General features: G+C 37.0%; 1 protein-coding gene across 1 annotated transcript in view; it reads left to right on the top strand.

The window, feature by feature from the left end:
• Positions 1–18,944, top strand: part of ANKS6 (ankyrin repeat and sterile alpha motif domain containing 6) — a 38,126-nt gene extending 19,182 nt beyond the window's left edge. Inside the window, exons 7-16 of the mRNA XM_075705475.1 lie at positions 3,079–3,289; positions 3,893–3,942; positions 4,979–5,182; positions 6,995–7,160; positions 7,835–8,004; positions 11,491–11,680; positions 15,077–15,144; positions 16,469–16,585; positions 17,544–17,640; positions 18,907–18,944. Coding sequence (XP_075561590.1) covers positions 3,079–3,289; positions 3,893–3,942; positions 4,979–5,182; positions 6,995–7,160; positions 7,835–8,004; positions 11,491–11,680; positions 15,077–15,144; positions 16,469–16,585; positions 17,544–17,640; positions 18,907–18,920 — 1,287 coding nt within the window. The 3' untranslated portion in view covers positions 18,921–18,944. The remainder of the gene's footprint in view (positions 1–3,078; positions 3,290–3,892; positions 3,943–4,978; positions 5,183–6,994; positions 7,161–7,834; positions 8,005–11,490; positions 11,681–15,076; positions 15,145–16,468; positions 16,586–17,543; positions 17,641–18,906) is intronic.
• Positions 18,945–20,749: the final 1,805 nt, after the last annotated feature.

Here is a 20,749-nt window from a genome sequence, read left to right as displayed (position 1 = left end):
GAACATTTCCAAACTCCCGTTTCACTCCATGAAGTATGTCCTCCCAGTTTGAGATCAAAATGTTGGTAATTTGTGCCTTAGTATGTTTTTTGGCTATGGTGCTTTCCCTATATTAATTTTACTTGAACCATATTTTCTTCAGTTGTTCAATGAATGTTACATGGAATAGCGATAAAAGCTTGAGTAAAGTCAAGCTATGTTACAACTTTTCCTCCCTTCTGCCCACTTGACCAATTATTCTGTCAGAGAGAGAGAGATTGATTTGGTGGGATTTATTCCCAACAAATGCATGCCAGCTGTCTCTTATGAGCTGTGATGACATACCAAGATTTTTCAATGATGTCCTTTCAAGTTAAGCTTTTTGATCAGTAAATCTTCAGATTTTCCTCTTTGGGGTAAGGGTAATTATGTATTTGCCTCTGGCCTGTTTTCTGTAACTTCTTCCATCCTCTTAACTTATCTTGAAGATAATCAATACTTGTTCAGAGGTCATGTTTTCTGTAATTACTCTAGGGTAATTTTAATCGGTCTTGTCTGGTTTTAATTTGTGTAAGCTCATTTAAATATTCTTACTCTGTTAAGCAAATGCACATATATTACTACCTTCCTCCTGTTAATGGTATTCATACTAAAATATCTGATCACAAGTAAGCTGCTTTTGAAGTCTAAAAAAAACAAACCCTTTTCAGTGTCTCCTGTTTGATCACTTTTGTCATTATCTAGTAGACTTTTTATTTTGTTGTGTGTTTCTTTTATTTGTAATTTATGCATAATACAGGCCCTTGTTCCTTTACCTACTGATTATGTAGTGGACAACCATGATCTCATTCTTTACCCCTTTCACACAGGCATTGTTAACTGCTTTGTTTCTCACCATTTTGTGGACTTGAAAACAAAGTTGTGCCTTTTCCATATGCAAAAATTTTATTTCTGCTCTTTTCTTCCTGCCTGTGCTTCTTCAGCAAGTTATACTGTCAATGTCAGTATTAGAGCAGTGTGATTTATCACATTCGGTTCCTTTTTTTAGATCAAGGTTGTTTGACAGCAGAGATTTCCATTTCTTCCCCTTATTCTTTCATTCCTAATATTGTTACAAATGTCTAAGGTATTTCTGAAGTGGCGACACTGTTTTTCTGTTCTTTGGTACTATTGCCTCTTCCCACTGCTACTAGATTTCAGCCTTTTGACAGATGCTATTTTGAACCACAAATACATTTTTGTTACTTGGCTGCTTCAGTCGAGTTTAAAGCCCTTTATTCCTGCTTCTGTAGGTGTGTGATGTGGTAGGGCATATGGAGAGGCCACAACCTTCTGCAGCAGCAGACTGGAAACTCCAGAGCTCAGACCACCATACTCTGAACACCAGAGGACAAGATGAACCTCTCCACTATCATTCCTTTCTTGCTGGAGAGCAGTAGGTTTATATATGGTAACATAGTGGCTGTACTTAACCCATTTCAGGTTAGTTTGTGGTGCGAGCGTATGCTAACGAAGCAGAAGCACTGTGAAGAAGAGTAACAAAGATGATAGAAACTTAGAAGTGACCTTTGTTACAGAAGCAAGCTAGCTTCTGTGAACAAACCACATTGTGCAAACAGTCTCTTTTGTAAGCTCATTGTACTCTGTGTTATAACTAGGTGGACTTTTTTGCCCTTTCAGTTCCTTTTGGAAGGTGAATAAATGCTGAACTGTGTGTGGGTTACTGCTTTCTCAGAACTATTTGTCTCTCTTGCCTTTTTCCATCAGGTCTTTGTTGCTGAAAGTAATGTAAATCTTTATTAGTTATGGCTCCAAAGAGATACAAAGGTCTGACTGAGAGCTCTATCCATTACTAATGCTCTGTGCAGATTTAAAATCTTTTTAATGATCATCTGCTAGAAGGACTGATTTACAGGGAATAAGTTTACAATTTGTATTACTTAATTCTACTGTATGACAGTTGGGAAGACATATATCAGTAAGCAGTTGAAAAGTGTTCAATGCCAAGGAGGGAAGGGAATACGTATGGTGAGAAGGAATGGCTGAGAATAAAGAGTAAACTAGGAAAGTGTGTTATCTGGATTGGATAGAATGTAAAGATGCCTTGATGAAGTATCATCACTTGTACATTACTTTTTTTATTTTTTTTAAAAAAGTGTTCCAGAAAGGGAAGAAGTTTTACTAAGAAACAATCAGAAGATATTTATAATCTGACTTACTGAAAGGCACATAAATCTTTAATACAGGTTGCACAGGTCTTCTTAATATAGCCTATAGGTCTCGTATAGTCTAGAGAAATGTTCTGCTAAATACTTGAAGCATCTTGCACTGTCTGCCTGTAAAAAACGTGTAAGTCTGTAAAAATACTTGGATAAATTTTATTTTGAGCAAAGACAGTCCTTTTGTGTAACAGTTTCCATATATGTGATACCTCTATGGATGGAGGTTGTAGGTGCAGTAGTCCTAAGGTTTGTGTTGTTTTCACAGCTGATATTTCCTTGCCTTGCTCTTTTTTAGTTTATAGTCTTTCCAGTCTGGCAGGGTTTAAGTTATCTGTATAGCAGCACTGTATGGATTCTAGATCTTTAGCTTGATAGGAATGCCATCGGAACTCTTCCAGTTTGCCACTGATTTTGAAAATCTTAAGGAAAAACTTCCATGCAGATCAGATAAACTTCTATGCATGCTTCTAAAAAGCAGAAAATATACATGCCAGTTCATTGGTGCCAGAGAATGTAAGAATGAATAGTGAAATTGGAAGTTAATGGGAAGATTAAATATTTGCCACGTAGCTGTAAAAATTTCCTATTCAAATTGCCTTAATACTTTTATCTACCTTGTCTTTCCAGATAGTGTGGAAAAATATTGTAAGGCATTTGCCAGATGAAAAATAAGGAAAGAAATTAATCTTATGCATACAAAGTATGGTGAAGGATTGTGTTGATAATTGCAAACCACTTTAACATTGCTTTTGTAGTTTATCTCAAAACTCCTTGACAGATTTATCACTGCTGTAAGGTTTACTTAATTGTACATTTCTTTCCCTCTTTTTTTTCCTATTTGTTGGAACTACATTGTTGTGTCGTCTTATCAATCTAGTCCTGGTGGAGCAGGATGTCCAATCGATTTCGCAAGCTGAAGCTGACTCAGACGTTGCGCCATGGATTTCCTTCCAATCAGTTTGTGCCTTTTCCTGATGAGCCTGAACCATCATTAAATTCCACCATAAAAGCAGTTTCACAGAGTGATACGGACACCTCTGGAAACCTTGATGCTGCTACAGCTCGGATCACAAGTAACAAAGCTAGTGGTAAAATCAGAGTTGTCTTGTGGGAAGTGAGCTCTCGTGGGATAGTCAAGATGATACTATTTCTAATTTATTGATTTAGTTTTTATTTAGCTTAATATAACTGAAAAGACACATAATGTATTTGTAGTATATATACAGCGAGATGTTTGTAGTCCTGACTGTTGATTGTGCTGAGTGCTGAGTACAGCATCATTTAAGCAGGAAAATGCTAATATAACCATGTTACTGTTCTGTAGCAAGTACCATTAAATTGGACAGTAGAGATAGGTCACTCAAAAGTTGTTAGTATCTTTCATAAACTAATTTATGTAATGAAACCCAATTTATTTAAACAAATAAATAAATAATTCTGAGAAGAAAGCCCAAATAATAAAGCACATCTACTGAAATTGTACAGCTCTCCATGCAAAACCCCAACAGTTTGTGATATGAAATAAGACTATTGGCTTAACTTTAATTTAGGTATATGACAGTGTCACTGGAAATCTTGGTTCTGTGTGCTTACTGAGAGTAAAGGTGTTGAATGTTTGAAAACAATAAGCTATTCTTGAGAACAAAATTAGGAGCATGTAAACAATAAAACATCATGTATGTATTTTTCAGGTGTAAACACTGCAAAAGGAGGAAAGGATGATGAATTATTGACAACCATGGTATGTCGTGGTGTTCTTGGTGTGTTCAGCCCAATTCAGAAGGTCATGCAGCTCCCATAATTTTTTTTTTTTTTTTTTTACCTGCTGTCCAAGTCACATTTAGAAAGAGAGCTATCATTTGTTTATAGTCACTAGACAGGAACTCACAGCCTGTGATCTATCAGTAGTTCTTCGACTAGGAAGTACTACAAGTAGTATGGTATGGAAGCTGTTCACAAGTACTGACTTTTTTTCAAAAGTTACCCATACCTGTGTATGGCCAGCAATGAATTGGTAAACTGGATAGAATAGCTGGGTAGCTGCTGGCAAGCAGTATGCTGTGAGGAAGACATGGATGGAACATGGTACAGTGTGAAAGTGAGAAATTACTGGTAGTGGCAACCATGAAATATTTTGTTCAGGATGTTTATTTGTGTTATTCTGTTTCTTCTTTTGTTATGCTGTAGCTTTAAATTCCCCTACAGCTTACTTCCTGGAGATGTCATAAAATTTGGCTGGTTATCCTTTATGTTCTTTTTTAAGAAGATTGAGTAACTTTTGATGTGACTGACTGACAGAACTCCAGGGAGCCAAATCAGTTGTGTTGTTTTTTTCTCTTTCTGGAGAACACATACAGCAGAAATAAGCAGTTGTTCACTGTTTCCAGGTGTCCTGTCTGGGAATACAGAGAGGACTACCTTGTTATTTCTTTGGAAATGAATTGTTAACATTTCTGTTAAAATCAATTTGAAGCAAGATTCAGCCCAATGAAGGAAGAGACAGTTTCTGCCACTTAATGAACTATATTCATTGTATTAAATGAATGAGCATACTGACGGATGTCAGAATGTCCATTGGATTCTCTCTGTTATTATGTGTTATTCATCTTCACAAATACTACTTTTATGTCTTGTTTCCATTTTATTTTGTTTAAAAATGTACTTGTCTCCATCTTTTTATTTAACTTACAATTTTTAAACTACATCATCAGCTCCCAGTAATCTTTTTTTAAGAAGAGTCTTTTTTCTTTTTCCCTTTCTTTGTTTCCCTCTCTCAGTTGAGAAGTAGTGCTCCATTTACCAGGCTGCCCAGCGATAAACTGAAAGCAGTGATACCACCTTTCTTACCACCCTCAAGTTTTGAGCTTTGGAATTCTGACCGAACACGACTCAGCAAAGATGGCAAAGCTGAACAGATGAGAACTGCCTGGCCACAAAGAGCAATCAAGCACGATTTTAACAGCAGTGGGAACTCTGATATAGTAAGCAAACAAAATGTGTACGACTGTACTGTATTATGTCCAGGCCGTGCTGACTGGTGAGCCCCACTGTGTTTCTGATGAGAAATCACTTTAAACCCACTGTCTGAGTAATGGCTTGTCCTTTTAAGCTCTGCTGTTTAGGAAGAATACCCATCTCTATGGAAGGAATGTAAATAGAACAAAAGTTTTGTGTGAAATGAAATGACTTGTTTGCTGTTAACCAGAATAAAGTTGAGCCCTAACGAATTTGCTGCAAACTGCTAAAGTGTCTGCTGGTTCCACCTCTATGTTTTAGTTGCCAAAGTAGGTACAGTCATTGGAGTGTGGCGGAAACTGCTATAGTTTGGAAGAAGACTATGGGCAGAAGAAAAAAATGAAATTTTCTCAATTTTTAGGAACTGGGTGGGAGGGAAGAAATAATCAGTGAGACATAAATACACAGACATAACATTCTGAAAGATTAGTGATAGATAAAATTGTAGCAATTAGTGATCAAGTGGACTTGAAGGCATACAACCTTAAAGTGCAAGTACCGTAAAAAGGGAAAAAATCTAAATAAGTTATATTTTTTATAGGCGCTTGCCTGATTCTACAATGTTTTTAGTGAAAATGGAAAACAAAAGGAAAATAGGTTGTTTGTCTTGAGATGGGAAGCAAAACAACCTCGACAGCCTTTGCTTTCGTAGTTAGTAGGATAAACAGGAGAAGTGCTTACTCCCCTGACTTTAGACTCTAATAGCCAAGTGTAGAGAAGAGTTTATTTTACTAGTCCAGAGTTGTATTTCATGTCAGTTCTAGAAATGGGACAATGAAGACATTTTAGGAGAAATTTTTTTTTGTCTTCCTTTTTTGAGTGAAAGTTAGCTTAATACCAGTAGAGGTATTAAGGTGGAATAAGGTGGAGTATTAAAAGGGAAGTGATAGATTACAGGAAGGTAAATGTTCATCATCCTAAAAAAGATGTTTGTAATAACCTAAGTGGGTAATTGGCACCTGTATATGAAGTGAGGAACATGGAAAGTAGGGGAGGACTAGCCATCGATCCTTCTGTGGGGAAAGAAGGGGTTTGCTAAGGGAATAGGGAGAAGGAGAGAAACCTAGTAAGTCAGAGCTGGAAGAAGTGATTTGAGCAGCAGGATAAGAAACATGAAAAAGCTGAGCTGCAAGAGCCATGTGTCAGATGGTTGGCAGTGGTCAGTGGTGTAAAAACAAAATAATTGAAGTAGGGTGTGGATGTGGCTGAGGATTTGGCTAGCATATAGCTAGATCATTAGTGCCTCAGTTAACAATAGTCAATAAAAAGGTGCAGGTCGACGTTTAGATTGAAGGGGATATGACAATGCAACTGGAGGAGAGAAAGTTCATGTCACTTGTTGCAGCTTAGTAAGAAACAGGGGTATGATGGGTGAGAAGTAGGTGGTAGCTGTTTTGTAAGATGGGAGAGATAAAACTGGGATTCTGCAGGAAAGAAGTTGCACATGATAATTTTTTTTTCCCCCCACTGCTCGTAATATTGTGTATATTGTATTGCAGGTGCATTCTATATGCTCATTTTGTGTTGGCCAAAGGTTAGGGAGAATTAACGCCTTTATTGTGTCATTTCTTTTGTTGAATATATATATCTATTCAATGTATACATATTTATATAAATATATACTAAATGTATTTGTATATGTAAAATAAGGTTATTTCTGATATCCCTTTTGTTCTTCAGTGGAAGTTTCAGAACTTATGATAAAATAGCAGTTGAAGGTTGATCTTTGTTTTGCTCAAACAGGAAAGATGAAAATTCTTTTTCTTTTTGTTTTCCAGACATCTGTTAGCAAAGGTACTAGACCAGTCAAATTACCAACATTTGCAAGAAGACCTGCATCTCCTTCAAATTCCAACAACTTCAACCATTCTCCCCATTCTTCTGGTGGATCCAATAACATTGCAGGAATTAACAGGCATGGAGGAGAACTGCATAACAGATCAGGTACCATGCTGCTTTTATTAATAAGAAAGTAATTTGTATCTGATTCAGCTAAAAAATTACTGTTTGTGATCATGGTAGAAGATATTAAACCTTTTCTGAGTGCTCCTACTGCTGTATAAGCAAAACTTCTATAAATTTTCTTGGAACAGGATTGGACTTTGGACACCTACATAAGGGAACAAAAGCCTCACGTCTATTGTAGAAGTCTCATAGGTTAGCCTCTGTCTTAGAAAAAACATGTTGATTTTACTGAGTCCACCCACAATGGATCAAGTGGATGCTTGTTCATTGCAACATACATTTCATAGAGCTGTCTCTTAGCTGTGTTGCTTGCTTTTTGTTTAAAAAAAATATCTGTTTTCAATTAAGAACAAAGCTGCAAGCATTGATTCTGGCAGCTTGGTGAAGCAGCTCATGAAACCTATAACCAAGAGTATGAATGTCAGCTCTGTGTGTGTATAGACAGGGCTGGCTTCTCTCTTCTCCTGCAGCTGATTTTTGTTCCCTTTCCTGAAAGCTGCTGAACAGGTCTGAACCTTATAATTCTCTCTCTCTTACTTCATGCAGTCAGTTTTTAAAAGAAAGTCAGTGGTAGAGAGAGGTGAATTGAGAAATAACAAATATCTTAAAATGATAGTTTCCTTGACTCTGTTTTGATTTTGTATTTTTTTTAGGTGGCAGTGCGGATAATGTTTTGTCTCAGATTGCAGCCCAAAGAAGAAAAGCAGCAGGCTTACCTGAACAGAAACCCAGCCAGCAGCATAGTCCAGTCCAGTCAACTCCTTCATCCACTCTGTCTGATTTGCAATGTGCTCAAATTGTTGGCAACGGACATGTTGTAAAGGTACAGAGAAATGTAATTTTTTGTACGTCCAAATTGGCTAATTTTAATAGGTCGTGTCTCAGTCATGGATGGTTGATAAATACAACTGCTTGACATTGCACAGCCTAAAATGAATGAACACCTGTTACAGTAGTGGAAACCTTTCAGCTCCACAAACCTTCCTTTTAATTACAAGTCTATAAAAGATCAGACCTAATAATAAAACCTGATTTTGCTTTATTATTAATTTCACTGTATTTTAAAAACAGTAAATGTAATACTTGATCTTAGGGTAGATCTGCGTTGTTACTTTGTTTTCTCATAATTTCTTTCTATGGCCCTGATTGAGTCCAGTGTTTTCTGTTTGTTAGTCCTGGGCTTTTACTCTGAAGTGGTATAGCTAGTTTCCCTCCAAAGGTGCAACCTGAGTGCAGAACATGAGATAATTTGTACCAGGATCTGCCAACCACAGCAATATGCGTTTATCCAGTCTGCTCCACAAGGTGTTATTTTTAAACAGTATGAACATTAAGTTGTCATCACCAAAGTCAGGTTTTGCTTCTGAGTGCAGGCCGTATTATCTGCACTGACTTACCTATCGATTTCCTGGAATAGCTTTACCCTCATGACCTGCCCATTTTTGTGCATGTACTTTGAAGTTAACAACTGCTTTGTACAAAATTTTTGAGGATTAAGATTTTAAATCTTCAGAATCTGCAGCGACACAAGTTAGAAAGCAGAGTCGTAACAGAAGATGTGATACACTGTTGTGAAATGTATGGGTTTATTCACGCAGGGAAACATTATGTTTCAGAGAGCAAGAAAAAGCACATAATTTGAGGTTTTAGTTCTGTCTGGTATTCTGAAAATGTTAGAATACATGACCAAGAGCAAAATTTCTCAACTTTTTGCTTGTGTAATCTCCAGACAGCTCGTTTCACTTTGTCTTGTTTTCTTTGCGTCTTTTCATGAGATTCTTCTTGAAGTTTTGCCCAAAGAAACAAAAATGGCCACAGCATAAAATTGCTACATTTGATATCTCATTCTGTGATGTCTTATATGGCAACAGTAAGCATTATGTATATTTAATTAGTAAATATCAATGATAAATGAAGGTACAGAGGTATTCAGTGATTTAATTGAAATTTCTGGAGGACAAAAATCAGAAGAAGAAAATCGTGCAACTACCAATGCCAAAACAGTTTCCATGATAGTCACTTTGTCTCTGATCTCTCAGTCCTGATTCTGAAGGGACTACTGGTTGCTTTTCAAAGATGAGATTGGGAGCTAAAATCTATAACTCTGCTGGACCCCCAAAAGCTATGGACTCATACTGATTCTTTGGCACATGATAATCTTTCGTCCCTTTCTATCCTGCGTAACTGCTCCCTGGATTAAAAATGATCTGTCTCTCTCTTTCCTGTAGATGAAGCCACTTTATTATCCTCTTCCCTCATTAAAGTCTCCTCTACTGAACAGCTACCAAATGCTTTTTCTTTCAGAGGTGGTCTGACTCTCAGCGCTCAGCAGTTCCTCTCAGCTTGTTTTTGGAAATAATTTCAGAAGAGCTGCTTGTGTGCCCCCGAAAAATCTCTTTTTTTCTCCAGTTATATTAGTTAGCCTGTTAAGAGATAATACCCGTGCCTGTGAGCTTTGGGCTGCAGATCTTGGGGCCTGTTGTTACAACAATGCTGCCACTAAGAAGTTTAACTATTATTCCCACTCACAGTGGAAGACATTAGAAGATAAAGAAGTAGTGAGGTGCAATGCCCTGCAGATCATCTTCTAGGAAGGCAGTTCATCATACTGTTGAAAAGATTTTTAGATAAAAAATTATGCCGGTATGTTAGAAAGGCAACAGCTCTTTTCAGTGCTCTTTGCTTAGATGTCTAGAAGAATTTAAGTCTATCCATCAATAACAAAACATGTAATCAGTGTGGATCTCGCTATAGATGTTCATGTATCACACATCTGAGGTGATTCTTAGGACACCAGGGTCTGTTGGGTGTACACAATCACATATGGATCCACACTGGCTACAAAAGCTTAAACAGCCTACTTTGTTGTTGTAATCAACAACATAAATGCTGAAAATTTAATATCTATATCTATTGTGGAAGTGCTTGTGCCCTCCCATTAGGATCATGTTGTCTACAGTTGGAAGTGATCTAAAAATGCAGCGATGTTACACTGATCAATTTTGCGGAAGTTACCCATGAGGGATGGGATTGTACAAGCCTTAAAGAAAGGAAAAGAAAAACGGAATAACCATTTACAGGGTGATGTAACTTAAATAAATGCAGTCAGTGCGCTAGAGAGGGAAGACCATTCTGAAACACACATGGCCAATAACAGAATACAGGGAAATTTGGGACAAAAAATTGAAATGAGTTCACGATGCCCTTCAGAGACCTCTCAAATTTTTATCATGCTACATTACTTCTAGTCAATTCAATGCAGAGCTAAGGAGCTAGTGCATTCTGGCATGGGATAGAGTAATGGGGGAATGTTACCACTGAAATCAGTTTTATCTATTTAATCTGCACCTCTTTCATTAACTAGAAAAGTTCCATTTATGCCATAGCACAGAAGCAAAATTGTAGAGAGGCGGGAACCACTGTCATTCTCCCTTCTCACCTTGTTACCCAGCTCAGCTATTTTCTTACATTTTTCTTGTAGCAGCCTGACTGACAAAAGGTATTTTAAGTTAAACTCTTGATTTCAGGCATCCAGGAGAAAATCACCTAAGAATTCTTTTTAGGTCATATAATGCAAACATCGAAATGTGTGGAGTGATACATAGATTGAGGAATTTAGGAGATGAGGTACATTAACTTGTTTTGGAAAAGACTGATATACATACCTATATAGTTATTCCTCATTTTAATTTGTCTATTTTCATGTTTTCCATGCCTCCAAATGTATTAAATGTTTGCAAAATATTTAATGAATTCTAATCATTTGACTCATGTTAGGTAATAACAAGTTTAAGGGTTGACTGGAAACTTTCATTCCAGTGCAGCAAGGGGTTTAAATGCACCCAAAACTTAGTTTATGCTTGCTACATATTTCTGGTTAATCCAGCATGAAGTGCTACTTTAAATTAGCGTCTGGTATACTTGGAAAGGCTTTAATTGAGCCTTTATTTAATTAAATCTCTGAATGAAAAAGCCCTGTTTTCAGAGTCAAAGTAATTTCAGCTTTTATAAAAAGAATAATTGAGGTTCTTGTATATAGTATTGCTTTATAAGAAATCATTTTCTTATTCCAAAACTACAGCCTTAATAAATGTATTTTGCTTGATTAATTTGAGGGGACAGACTCTCACCTGGGATAAATCAGTGTTGCTCCAATTATTTCAATATGAATCAAGCAGAAGTTTCTAGTTGTGACTACATGTTCTGCAGAAATGACATGCAACTTAAGTAATAGTCAAGCATCATATATAGGTAAACGCTGCTTTTTTTTTTTTTTTTTAAACTGAAATGATTGTATCATTAACTACAGCAAAAAGTGGAGATGAACAAAAGACCTCCATCTGGGACCTCGTCTACATCTAAAAGCACATCACCAACTCTCACACCTTCCCCATCACCCTCCCCATCTCCTAAGGTTCACAACGCAGAGTCTTCTCTCTCTTCTTCTCACAGACAGGCCAAGAGCAATGGTTCCAGCAGTGGTACTATTACTGAAGATGGTGAGTAGGTCACTGTAATTACAGGAGATGCATTCATCAAGAGCACAAAGTGTTTACAGCTATAACTGTAGTGGATTAGTGTGTATCTGCATGAGAGTGAGAACTTTCTAGAAAAAATATTTTGGTGTTTCTTACTGCGAGATTGGCATTCCTGCAGTAACTGGCTATTTCTCTCCCAAAAGCTGTGATCCCTTATATTTAGAGGGAGATTGGTACCATCTTAAAGCTACCATAGAACATGTAGGTAGGCCACTCTTACGTGGCCTACTTCCTTCCCCCCTTTCTGGCTTAAATCCTGTTTTTCAGCCTTTGCTGGGGGTAGAAAATGCACTTTCTCCACATTCAAAATGATTTTTTTTTTTTTTTTTTTTAATAAATGCAGAGGAGCACATCACTACAGAAATGCAATTTTGATTCATGGCAAGTCATAGCTACATGCAATTGATTTTTAAGAGCTGTATTGCGTTTATTTTTTTAAATTGCAAAAATAGCCTTATTTTGACCTTATTTTTAACTTTAGCTCATAAGAAAGGATAATAATATTATTACTTTTCCAATAAGATTACTGCCTTTTAAGTTGAACTTTTTAGTCTAAATTACACCACTTTATTTTAAAAAGCCATGTTACTGCATTGGAAACAGGATATCAATTACTTTGTTTTTTTCTGTAAACATCTCAAAAAAAGTGAAAAAAATAACGTGACTCAATCTTCTAAGTACAAAATGGAGGCACCTTTTATCTGTTTCTGCAGGAGACACTTTTTACTATTTTTGGATTTTTTTGAAAGTGTCCATATTGAGTTTGTTTTGTTTTCATTTATGCTAACTTTGTTCATTGACACTGTACTTCCATTTGACACTAAAGAGAGGTGATATTTGACCCGCTTTCTGTCCTCTTACCATGGCTTAGCTGTAACATATTGTACTGACTGCTGGAGAAAATCCTTTCACATTTTAGTTAGTGCCATCTTTATAATAATGGCTTGATAACATAAGAGTCGTTGGTTTAGAAATACGTAAAGGGAAGAGAACTTGCTGTCAGATAACAAGCTGTCAGCTGTTCTAATCCCACAGGGTGAAGCCGGACTTTGTGACTGCACCACTAGTGCCATGATACAGTGAGTTTCCTCTGTAGCAGAGGGGTAGGTTGTAAGAAGCCTAAGTAGTTCTGGGTTCATTGTGCTTGTAAGCTTTCGTAGTTGAGTGGCCCTTTAATTCAGGGGCTTCTCTTACTGTGATTTGATTCAGCAGCAACAGTACAAATGCTCATAGGCCCAGCAGTAACGGGAAAAACTAAGTACAGAAGGCCTGCAATGTTAACTTTTCTTTTTCTTTCAAGCAGACTTAAATGAAATAGAAAATTGATTTGCAGTGAATATTACTGTATTCTTTTTAGGCAACCATTTGGTGGACCATCAACAGCTTGTCCCTATTCTGAGAACCAGTGATGTAGAGAATCATGAAAGACGAAACCACATGAGAGTAAAAGGAGGCTCTGAAAACTTGGAGAAAGGTAATCTTACCCTACTACTACAGCATAGTACAAAAGAGGTGGTAATGGGAGTGATGTGGCAGAAGTAGTAAGAGCCCTGAGAACCTTTGCTTGCTCCAGGGATGTGGGTAAGGAGACAAGGTAGAGCAAAAGGAAGACTTAGTGAAAAAGCGAAGGAGCAACAATGTGTTCCGCAAGAGCTGTAAAACTGAGAGGTTTCAGGTTTTCTTCAAACTTAATGTATAATACAGGAACTGGAAGAGGGAACGAGGAAAAGAAAACATGAAAGGCCTACAGCTGAAAGCATTGTCTGTGTGTGTGAAAAGTGTTAGATGTTATAGTTGTTTATGACAGCAAGGCTCTGGGCTCAAAGACCCCAAAAGTTTCTTCCCATATCACAACCTATAATTTAAGCACACCAGTGTGATGAAAAATGAGAAGGCTAACTAATAACCTAAAAGAAAAAAAGTTTAATAATATATCTAAAGGCTTCTAATGAAAATTTTATTTTCTTGCTCTAAGGTGCTATTTTTCATCAAACTGCATAGAGAAGTTCTTGTGCTGTGTTTTTAAAGCTGGTTACCTTTTCTGATGGATTAACCTTAGTTAGGGTACTAAAGCTTTTAGCCTGAAACCATGCCAGCCTTTACAAAGCATACCAAATTAACTGGCCTTGAGGTAAAAAACCAAAATCCTAGCAGAAAATAAGTCTCAACTAGAATTTTTCAATTAATTTTTCTGTGGGCTTTTCGATGTAAAGAAGGAGGCTTCCAGAATGGTGCATAGAAAAGTGTGTCGTTCTCAAGATACTTAATGTCTTTTGAGAAGCTCAGAGAGTGCGATTCTCTTTCATGTTTCTACTGATGATGAAAGAAAAGGGACAGTCAAAAGACAAAATAGTTAAAAAAAAAAAGGCAAAGTATAGGAATAGTGATGTCTTTACAATGGAAGTGAGTTTTTATGGGGAATATTAAGTAAGTTTGGTTGTGTGATGTAATCATTCACACTCTTCATTTTGACTTTGACTCCTTAGTTTAACTGACCACTTTGGTACTTCTGGGGGGAAAAAAAATTAGTCACTTGTGACAGCAAAGCGATAAAAATAAACAGAATCCTTAGTTGAGAGAGGTAGTGTGTAACTAAGAGAGGTAATGGTGGGTTATTCTAAAACTGCACTTAACGCTTTTTAACTGGCTAATCACATTTTAAATGTGTGGGAAGAGTCACTATCAGGTCCTCCAACTTTTGATTTTCTTAGACTTTGAGAGGAAACCCAATATCAAGTGCTGTTAGCCTTAGAAGGTAAGCTTATAAAACTTAAATTCTGCCCAGGTTTCATCTTAGCTGGACTTCATCTATCTGTATTCAATATGCCTGGATGTCAGGCATGTAAGGAGAAGAGGTTCAGATACACCCTTGTTGTATCAGTGTTTTGAATGAGCAACTGGGTGGTTGCTTGCTCTACACTTTGCTTTCCTGGATCATGACATGGAAATACGCCATTTTAGTTCATTGCCTGCTTGAGGAGTTTTGCTGTCTAACCTGCATGATCTGGGTCAGCCATCTGGGGCCAAGCACCTGTGTTTTAGACACGGAAGTGCCCCAGTTGTCCATAGTGGATTTGTTTTTTAAGATCCTTTTAATGAGGAAGAAAGGTGGTACAACAGAAAGATTTTATCCTAGCAAGGTAAGACTAGATGGAATTAGAGTATATGGGAGTAGGTGCCAACACAGTAAGCCAATATCTTAATTTCTGATGTAGAGTAAATGTGATCGGTTTTTTATTATCATGTATCACTGTGTGGAATATATGTTTTAATACATATTTTCATCAGTTAATGACGGAGACATCACTAAAATCTTTCCTGATCCATGGGGGGGTGTTTTCTTTTCTGTTATGGCAGATGAGCTGACTGGCATCCTTAAAAAATTGTCACTTGAGAAATATCAGCCTATTTTTGAAGAACAAGAGGTACGTCTCTTTTAAAAGATGTATTTTTACTGTTTTAGACAAAGTAGGGTGCAACACACATTGCATCAGAATTGTGATCCAGAATCTCAAATTTGAAGTTTCACAACCATTTCAGGTTGCAGAGAGGACCTTGAAATGGGGACCAAGCAGTATTCGTGGCATTCTCCAGGATACTGCAAATATCAGTGCTTTTTACACTGAACCTACAACTTTGGTATAGATAGGTGCGTCAGACTTTTTTTTCCCCTCTCTGTTTTTACACTCTGCTTTTTCTAGATATGTCTATATCCAATGTGGCTAAACAGTTTATAGGACATACTGTATCATCCCTGGAATCACAGCTGGAACCTCATTTGCAGATGGAGAACAGCAGCATGTGAGTCACTGAGGTGGCTCCTTTCTCTTCTTTATCTGCTGTGAATAAGCAACAAGAGAATTAAATTGGGGAACCTAAGCATCATTGTAGATGAGGCCTGTGGCAGTGACTTGCCTTTCAGGCAATGAAAGGATGCAATGGAAGGAAACATTGCTGAAAATAAGTAAAATTAATTTATTGCAATGTTTAAGACAGTATCAGGTGTGAGCGATAATTGCGTGTTTGGCCAAAGGCAGACAGTAGTGAATAGACATACAGTAAATTGACATAGCTGCAGAGCTCAGGATTCAGCACCACAAACACAGATTATTTAGCTGCATCGCAATGCACTGGGCTTACTATTGTTCCTCTACATGATAGGGAAGGGAGCATTTTGTAGAAATGAATGTGCTCTATGTGTGTGAAGATTAGACCAATATGAAAAGTTTTAGATGTTTGTTCTTATCACAGTCTGATGGATGTGTTGATATAATAAAAACTGATATATGAACAAACCCTAGGTTTTCCTCAGGAGACACTGGAAAAGTGCACACAATATTCTGAAATTCCAAAAATACCAGGGCAGGGTGGGGAGGAGGAAGAAGGGAAAAGAGAGAAATCTTAGGCTTATTCAGCTGGCTGCTGCTGTAAGTAGAGGAATTTTTGTAGAGAGTATGTATTTTGTGTTGATAGTGCTTGTCTGAAAAAAAATTAAAAATCCATTAATATTTTAAATATACTATCATAATGAATTGAGTTATTAACAGCAGATTTAAAACCTGACAATGGAGTGGTAAAGTGGGTACCATTTGATGCTGGTAATTCATTAAAAAATTTTGTGTGTACAATATTTGCACTAAGTATACAATTAAAAAAACCAAACACTTTAAACATGTAATAGTGAATCTTTGCCTAGGTAAATTTGTCTTGTCTTTTTTTCTTTTTTTTTTCTTTTTTTTTCACATGCAGGTGGATATGGAAGCCTTCCTTACACTTACTGATGGTGATCTGAAAGAGCTGGGTATTAAAACCGATGGATCAAGGCAGCAAATTTTGGCAGCTATTTCTGAACTGAATGCAGGAAAGGTACATTTTGAAATACTGCACTTAGTAAATTAATTCAAGGTTTGCTTATATTGTTAATTCAACATACATTTCAAAATTCAGTTGCAGATGTTAGTTAGAAAAGCCAAATGAATGTTTTCCAAACAAAATATTTAATGTATTTGATTAGTGAAAAATATTTTCCTTTGTGGTACTCCCTGTTCTCTTTCATTAACTCCTTCCTAGTTCAGTGACTGTACAGTTCTTTTACAGAGTATTGGATGTTATATCAGAAGCTACTGGTAACATAAATATTGGCAATATTGCAGTTACTGAATATTGATTTCAGTGATGCGAAAAAGAATCATCTGGCCACTATAGTCCAGCTGGAGAATATAACGTAAAAGGAAAGGTCTCCTTTGTTTTGCCTAACAGTTTTTGATTTCTCTGTGATTAGGTAAATAGCACTTCTCTCATTCCTTACACTTTTGTTGCCTTTTAATTTTATATTGACATAAATAAATTTGCTAAGAATGGTGTACAGTAAGCAATGTTCTTGTCAGAGGGATTATGGACTGGAGCATCTCTTTAATTAGGCCTACTGACACTTCTCAGCTGCTTTTTCAGTTCTGAGGTCCATTCTCTCTCTGATACTGGAAGCTCGGATAAACAAAACATAATTTCCCCAAGTTAAGATCAACAGCAGCAAGTAACGAGGCTAAAAAATTAGGGGAGGTGGACGATGCTCCATGCTATAAAGTTATGAAGAAAATAATGAAAATGTTTCTATTGCTGTCTGGTAGTTTAAGGAAAAGATTACTACAAGGTTTTCTATGTATCTGGGAGGTAAGGATTTGTTATTATTCCTAATAGTACACTATGACTCTCTGGGCATAGACACACATATTTACACTTCTTTTTTTTTTGTGAACTCTTAATAAATTCTTTTTTTAAACAGAAATTTAAGAATACCTTATTTTAATTTATTGTGCTTTTACAGGGACGAGAGAGACAGATTTTACAAGAAACCATACACAACTTCCACTCTTCCTTTGAGAGCAGTGTTAGTAACACACGACCTCCAGGTCATTCTCAGTGTAAGTAGCACCTGAAATGAATTGAAAAATGTATGGATACTTTTAATTAATACTGGCTAGAAGACAGAATGTGACAGACAAGCCAGTTAACTGCTTTCTGGGTTAATGATTGATGCGTGTCTATGTCTTTTGCTGAGACTGTAGAGAAGATTTCAAGGTAAAAAGGTAGAGATATCTGTAAGATTTTTATACACACTTCAGTACTATCTGAAATAAGTGTAAGATTCTTGTTTTTTTTTAATTTCTACTAAACACAGAAAATAGATGCAAGTATAGCAAACTATAGTATACAGTATACTGTATATAGTGTGTGTATATATATATCAGCAGTGGGAGGTGCATTTCTGTATGATACCTAATTTACTTTTGCATACTTTTTATAGGAGGCAATTGTCTTTAGTGTGATTGAGTAGATTAAATATATTAAAAGTTTACAACTTAGTATACTGGCTTAGATAGCTATGTTAATTATGTATTTATGTATGTATGTATTTAGTTATTTTGTATAGTTAATATTTTTGTAAGATTGTCTATAGTTGGTTTCTTTGGAATACGCCTATCCTAACCACCAGTGTTAACTGCTAGCCATTGCTGGAGAAACTGCCTTTTAACATGTTTTATCTATAATCAAAATGTACAGAAAGGTGTCACTGACCTGTAACAAATACATTTGCTACAGTCACCCCTAGACATAAACATTGCAAATCTCTGTCCTGCCAGCCACCTGAGCCAAAGGCAGGTATGCATCTGTTACTCAAGGTTAAAGAATGGGGCAAAACCTATTCATATGTGTATTTCTGGATCCGTGTTTTAGGATGAACATGAAAGCCATTGAATGGCCTCAAGAAATTCACTATGTTAAAGTGCCTCTTACTCTCCCAGTTGCTTATTTTGCTGCTTGCATCCACTCACAAAATTATTTCATTTAGTGGTTATGTTAAATAATATTTCAGGTACTGTGTGCTTTAGGAGGCCTTAATAATAAGCAAGTCCCAGTTCCAATCTCAGTAAGCTGAATATCACTAGATATATGAAAGCAGGTGCTAACTGTAGTCCTATTGCTGTCTTGGGGAAAACTGGGCATTGCTGGGGTAGTTAATGTGGGCTACTTTCTGTATTCTGTATAGTCTGCTTGGCTCAAAGCCACTATGAGGTGTCACTGTATGCATTGTGCAGCTTACTTGCCATCCTCAGAGTAGTCAGCATGTGTGGGAACTTCTGGATGTCTCTTGATAACATCCCAGACTTGAAGGGCCTCTTCTGTAGGTACTACTAGGTGAGCAGAAGGTGCTATTTGGGATTTGATAACATGGTGCAATGAACCGGAATTACTCAAGAACTGAAGAAGCATACAGATGTGACATCTCCAAGCAACTTGCTGAGCCTAACCACTGAGCTTAAAAGTGTCTTGAAGACAGCAAAAGACGGTAATGGTGGGACAGAGTTGGGGAGAACATCCTTTTGTAAGAATGGAGGCAACAGATGCTTCTGCTGACCAGTTGACAAGATGCTGCAAGGAGGCTGCCATCAGAGATCTAGCTTTTGGGTTTTTGTGTGTGAGCGCTCCGTGAAATAGATTTGGCTGTGAAACAGCAACAGAAGCGCTAACAGAGAAGGAAGAGGAAGAGAACATGTAGATAAAAGAAGCTTCTGCACCAGGTAAGCTGCTTTTTATTGTAAAAAGTAGCAGCAGGACCCTTATGCAGTCTCTGGAACTTGAAGTAATTTCCAGGAATATGTAATATTTTAGAGCATAAGAGCAGCTGTACCAAGTCAGATCCAAGGTCCATACGGTTGTGTTCAGCTTTTTCATCTGGTCTCATTTGACATTGGTGTGAAGAGCTGCTTGCTTTCATTTGCTTTGAACTTGCCATGTCCTGACTTCTTTTGCTTCATCCTACTGGATCAGAAGATACGGTAGCCAGTTGTTCTCTCTTCACTGCCTCCATGCCACTGATGATTTTATGGATATCTGTGATACTCTTCCTCAGTCATGTTTTTTCCAGACGGAAGACTTTATAAGCTGCTTAATCAGTCCCTATACCATAGCTTTTCTGACCTCTTTTCCTTTTCTACTATATCCTTTCAGACTTGGAGATACCAACCTAGCATACAATATTCAAGATATAGGCATATCGTGGATTTACACATGACAAAGTGATGTTTGTTTTTTAGTTGTGTTCTCTATTTTCTGTTCTCTGGCCCTTTCCTAGTTATTTCTAGTACTCTGCTTTTTTGGCTATAACAATTGGTATTAATTGGAACTAGCTCTTATAAACCAGCTCATCTACTGAGTTTGAGCTCAGAGCCTGTCATTTTACATAACCATTCATACATCGTTTCTTCCATATGCCTTACTTCGTATTACTTCATATTTATCTTCATAAAATCTTGTCTGCCATCTTATTGTCTGGGCACTGATGTCTCATGAAGTCCTTTTGCCAGTCTACTGTTTGCCTTTCTTTTTATTTACGTGGATAACTTAGGAACGTTTGTCACTTCACTCTGTATGTCTTTTCGAAATCATGTATTGAATATCCTGAGTCCTCATGCAGATCCCTATGAAATGCTAGTGGTGAATCTTTCTACTGTGGAAAAAAAGTCACTGTTTACTCCCACCTTCTGTCATCTGCCTTCCTAAACAATGATTTATCCACACAAGAAATTTTCTTTTTACCCTCTGGGTTCCTTACTGTCTTAAGAGCCAGCCTTGGACCTTGTGAAATGCCTTGTAAAAATCCAGGCATCAAGTGGACCTTTTTTATCTACAAGACTGTTGGCACCTTCAAGGAATTCCAGCAGGTTGGTGAGGCAAGACTTTTCAAATCCCTTTTTGATTGTTTTCCACAAAATTTCAGACTCTTTGTTATAGTTTATGGTAATCTACTTGGTACTACTGGCCATCTCACTGGTCTGTGTTTCCTTGGATCTCCTCTTGAACCATTAAAAAATTAGCATCATTTATATCACTTCTCAGTTACGTGGCAGTTTAAACAAGAACCTGTGCTCTGTACTCAGCAGTTCAGCTGCTTAATCCTTGTGTTCCTCTAGAACGTCTGGCTTAGCAATTTGTTATTATTTGCTTTGTGTATTTGTTTCATAATCTTTT

This window comes from Pelecanus crispus, chromosome 2, assembly GCF_030463565.1.
Source record: "Pelecanus crispus isolate bPelCri1 chromosome 2, bPelCri1.pri, whole genome shotgun sequence".
Classification (NCBI taxonomy): domain Eukaryota; kingdom Metazoa; phylum Chordata; class Aves; order Pelecaniformes; family Pelecanidae; genus Pelecanus; species Pelecanus crispus.
This window is presented reverse-complemented; position numbering and strand designations above follow the sequence as displayed.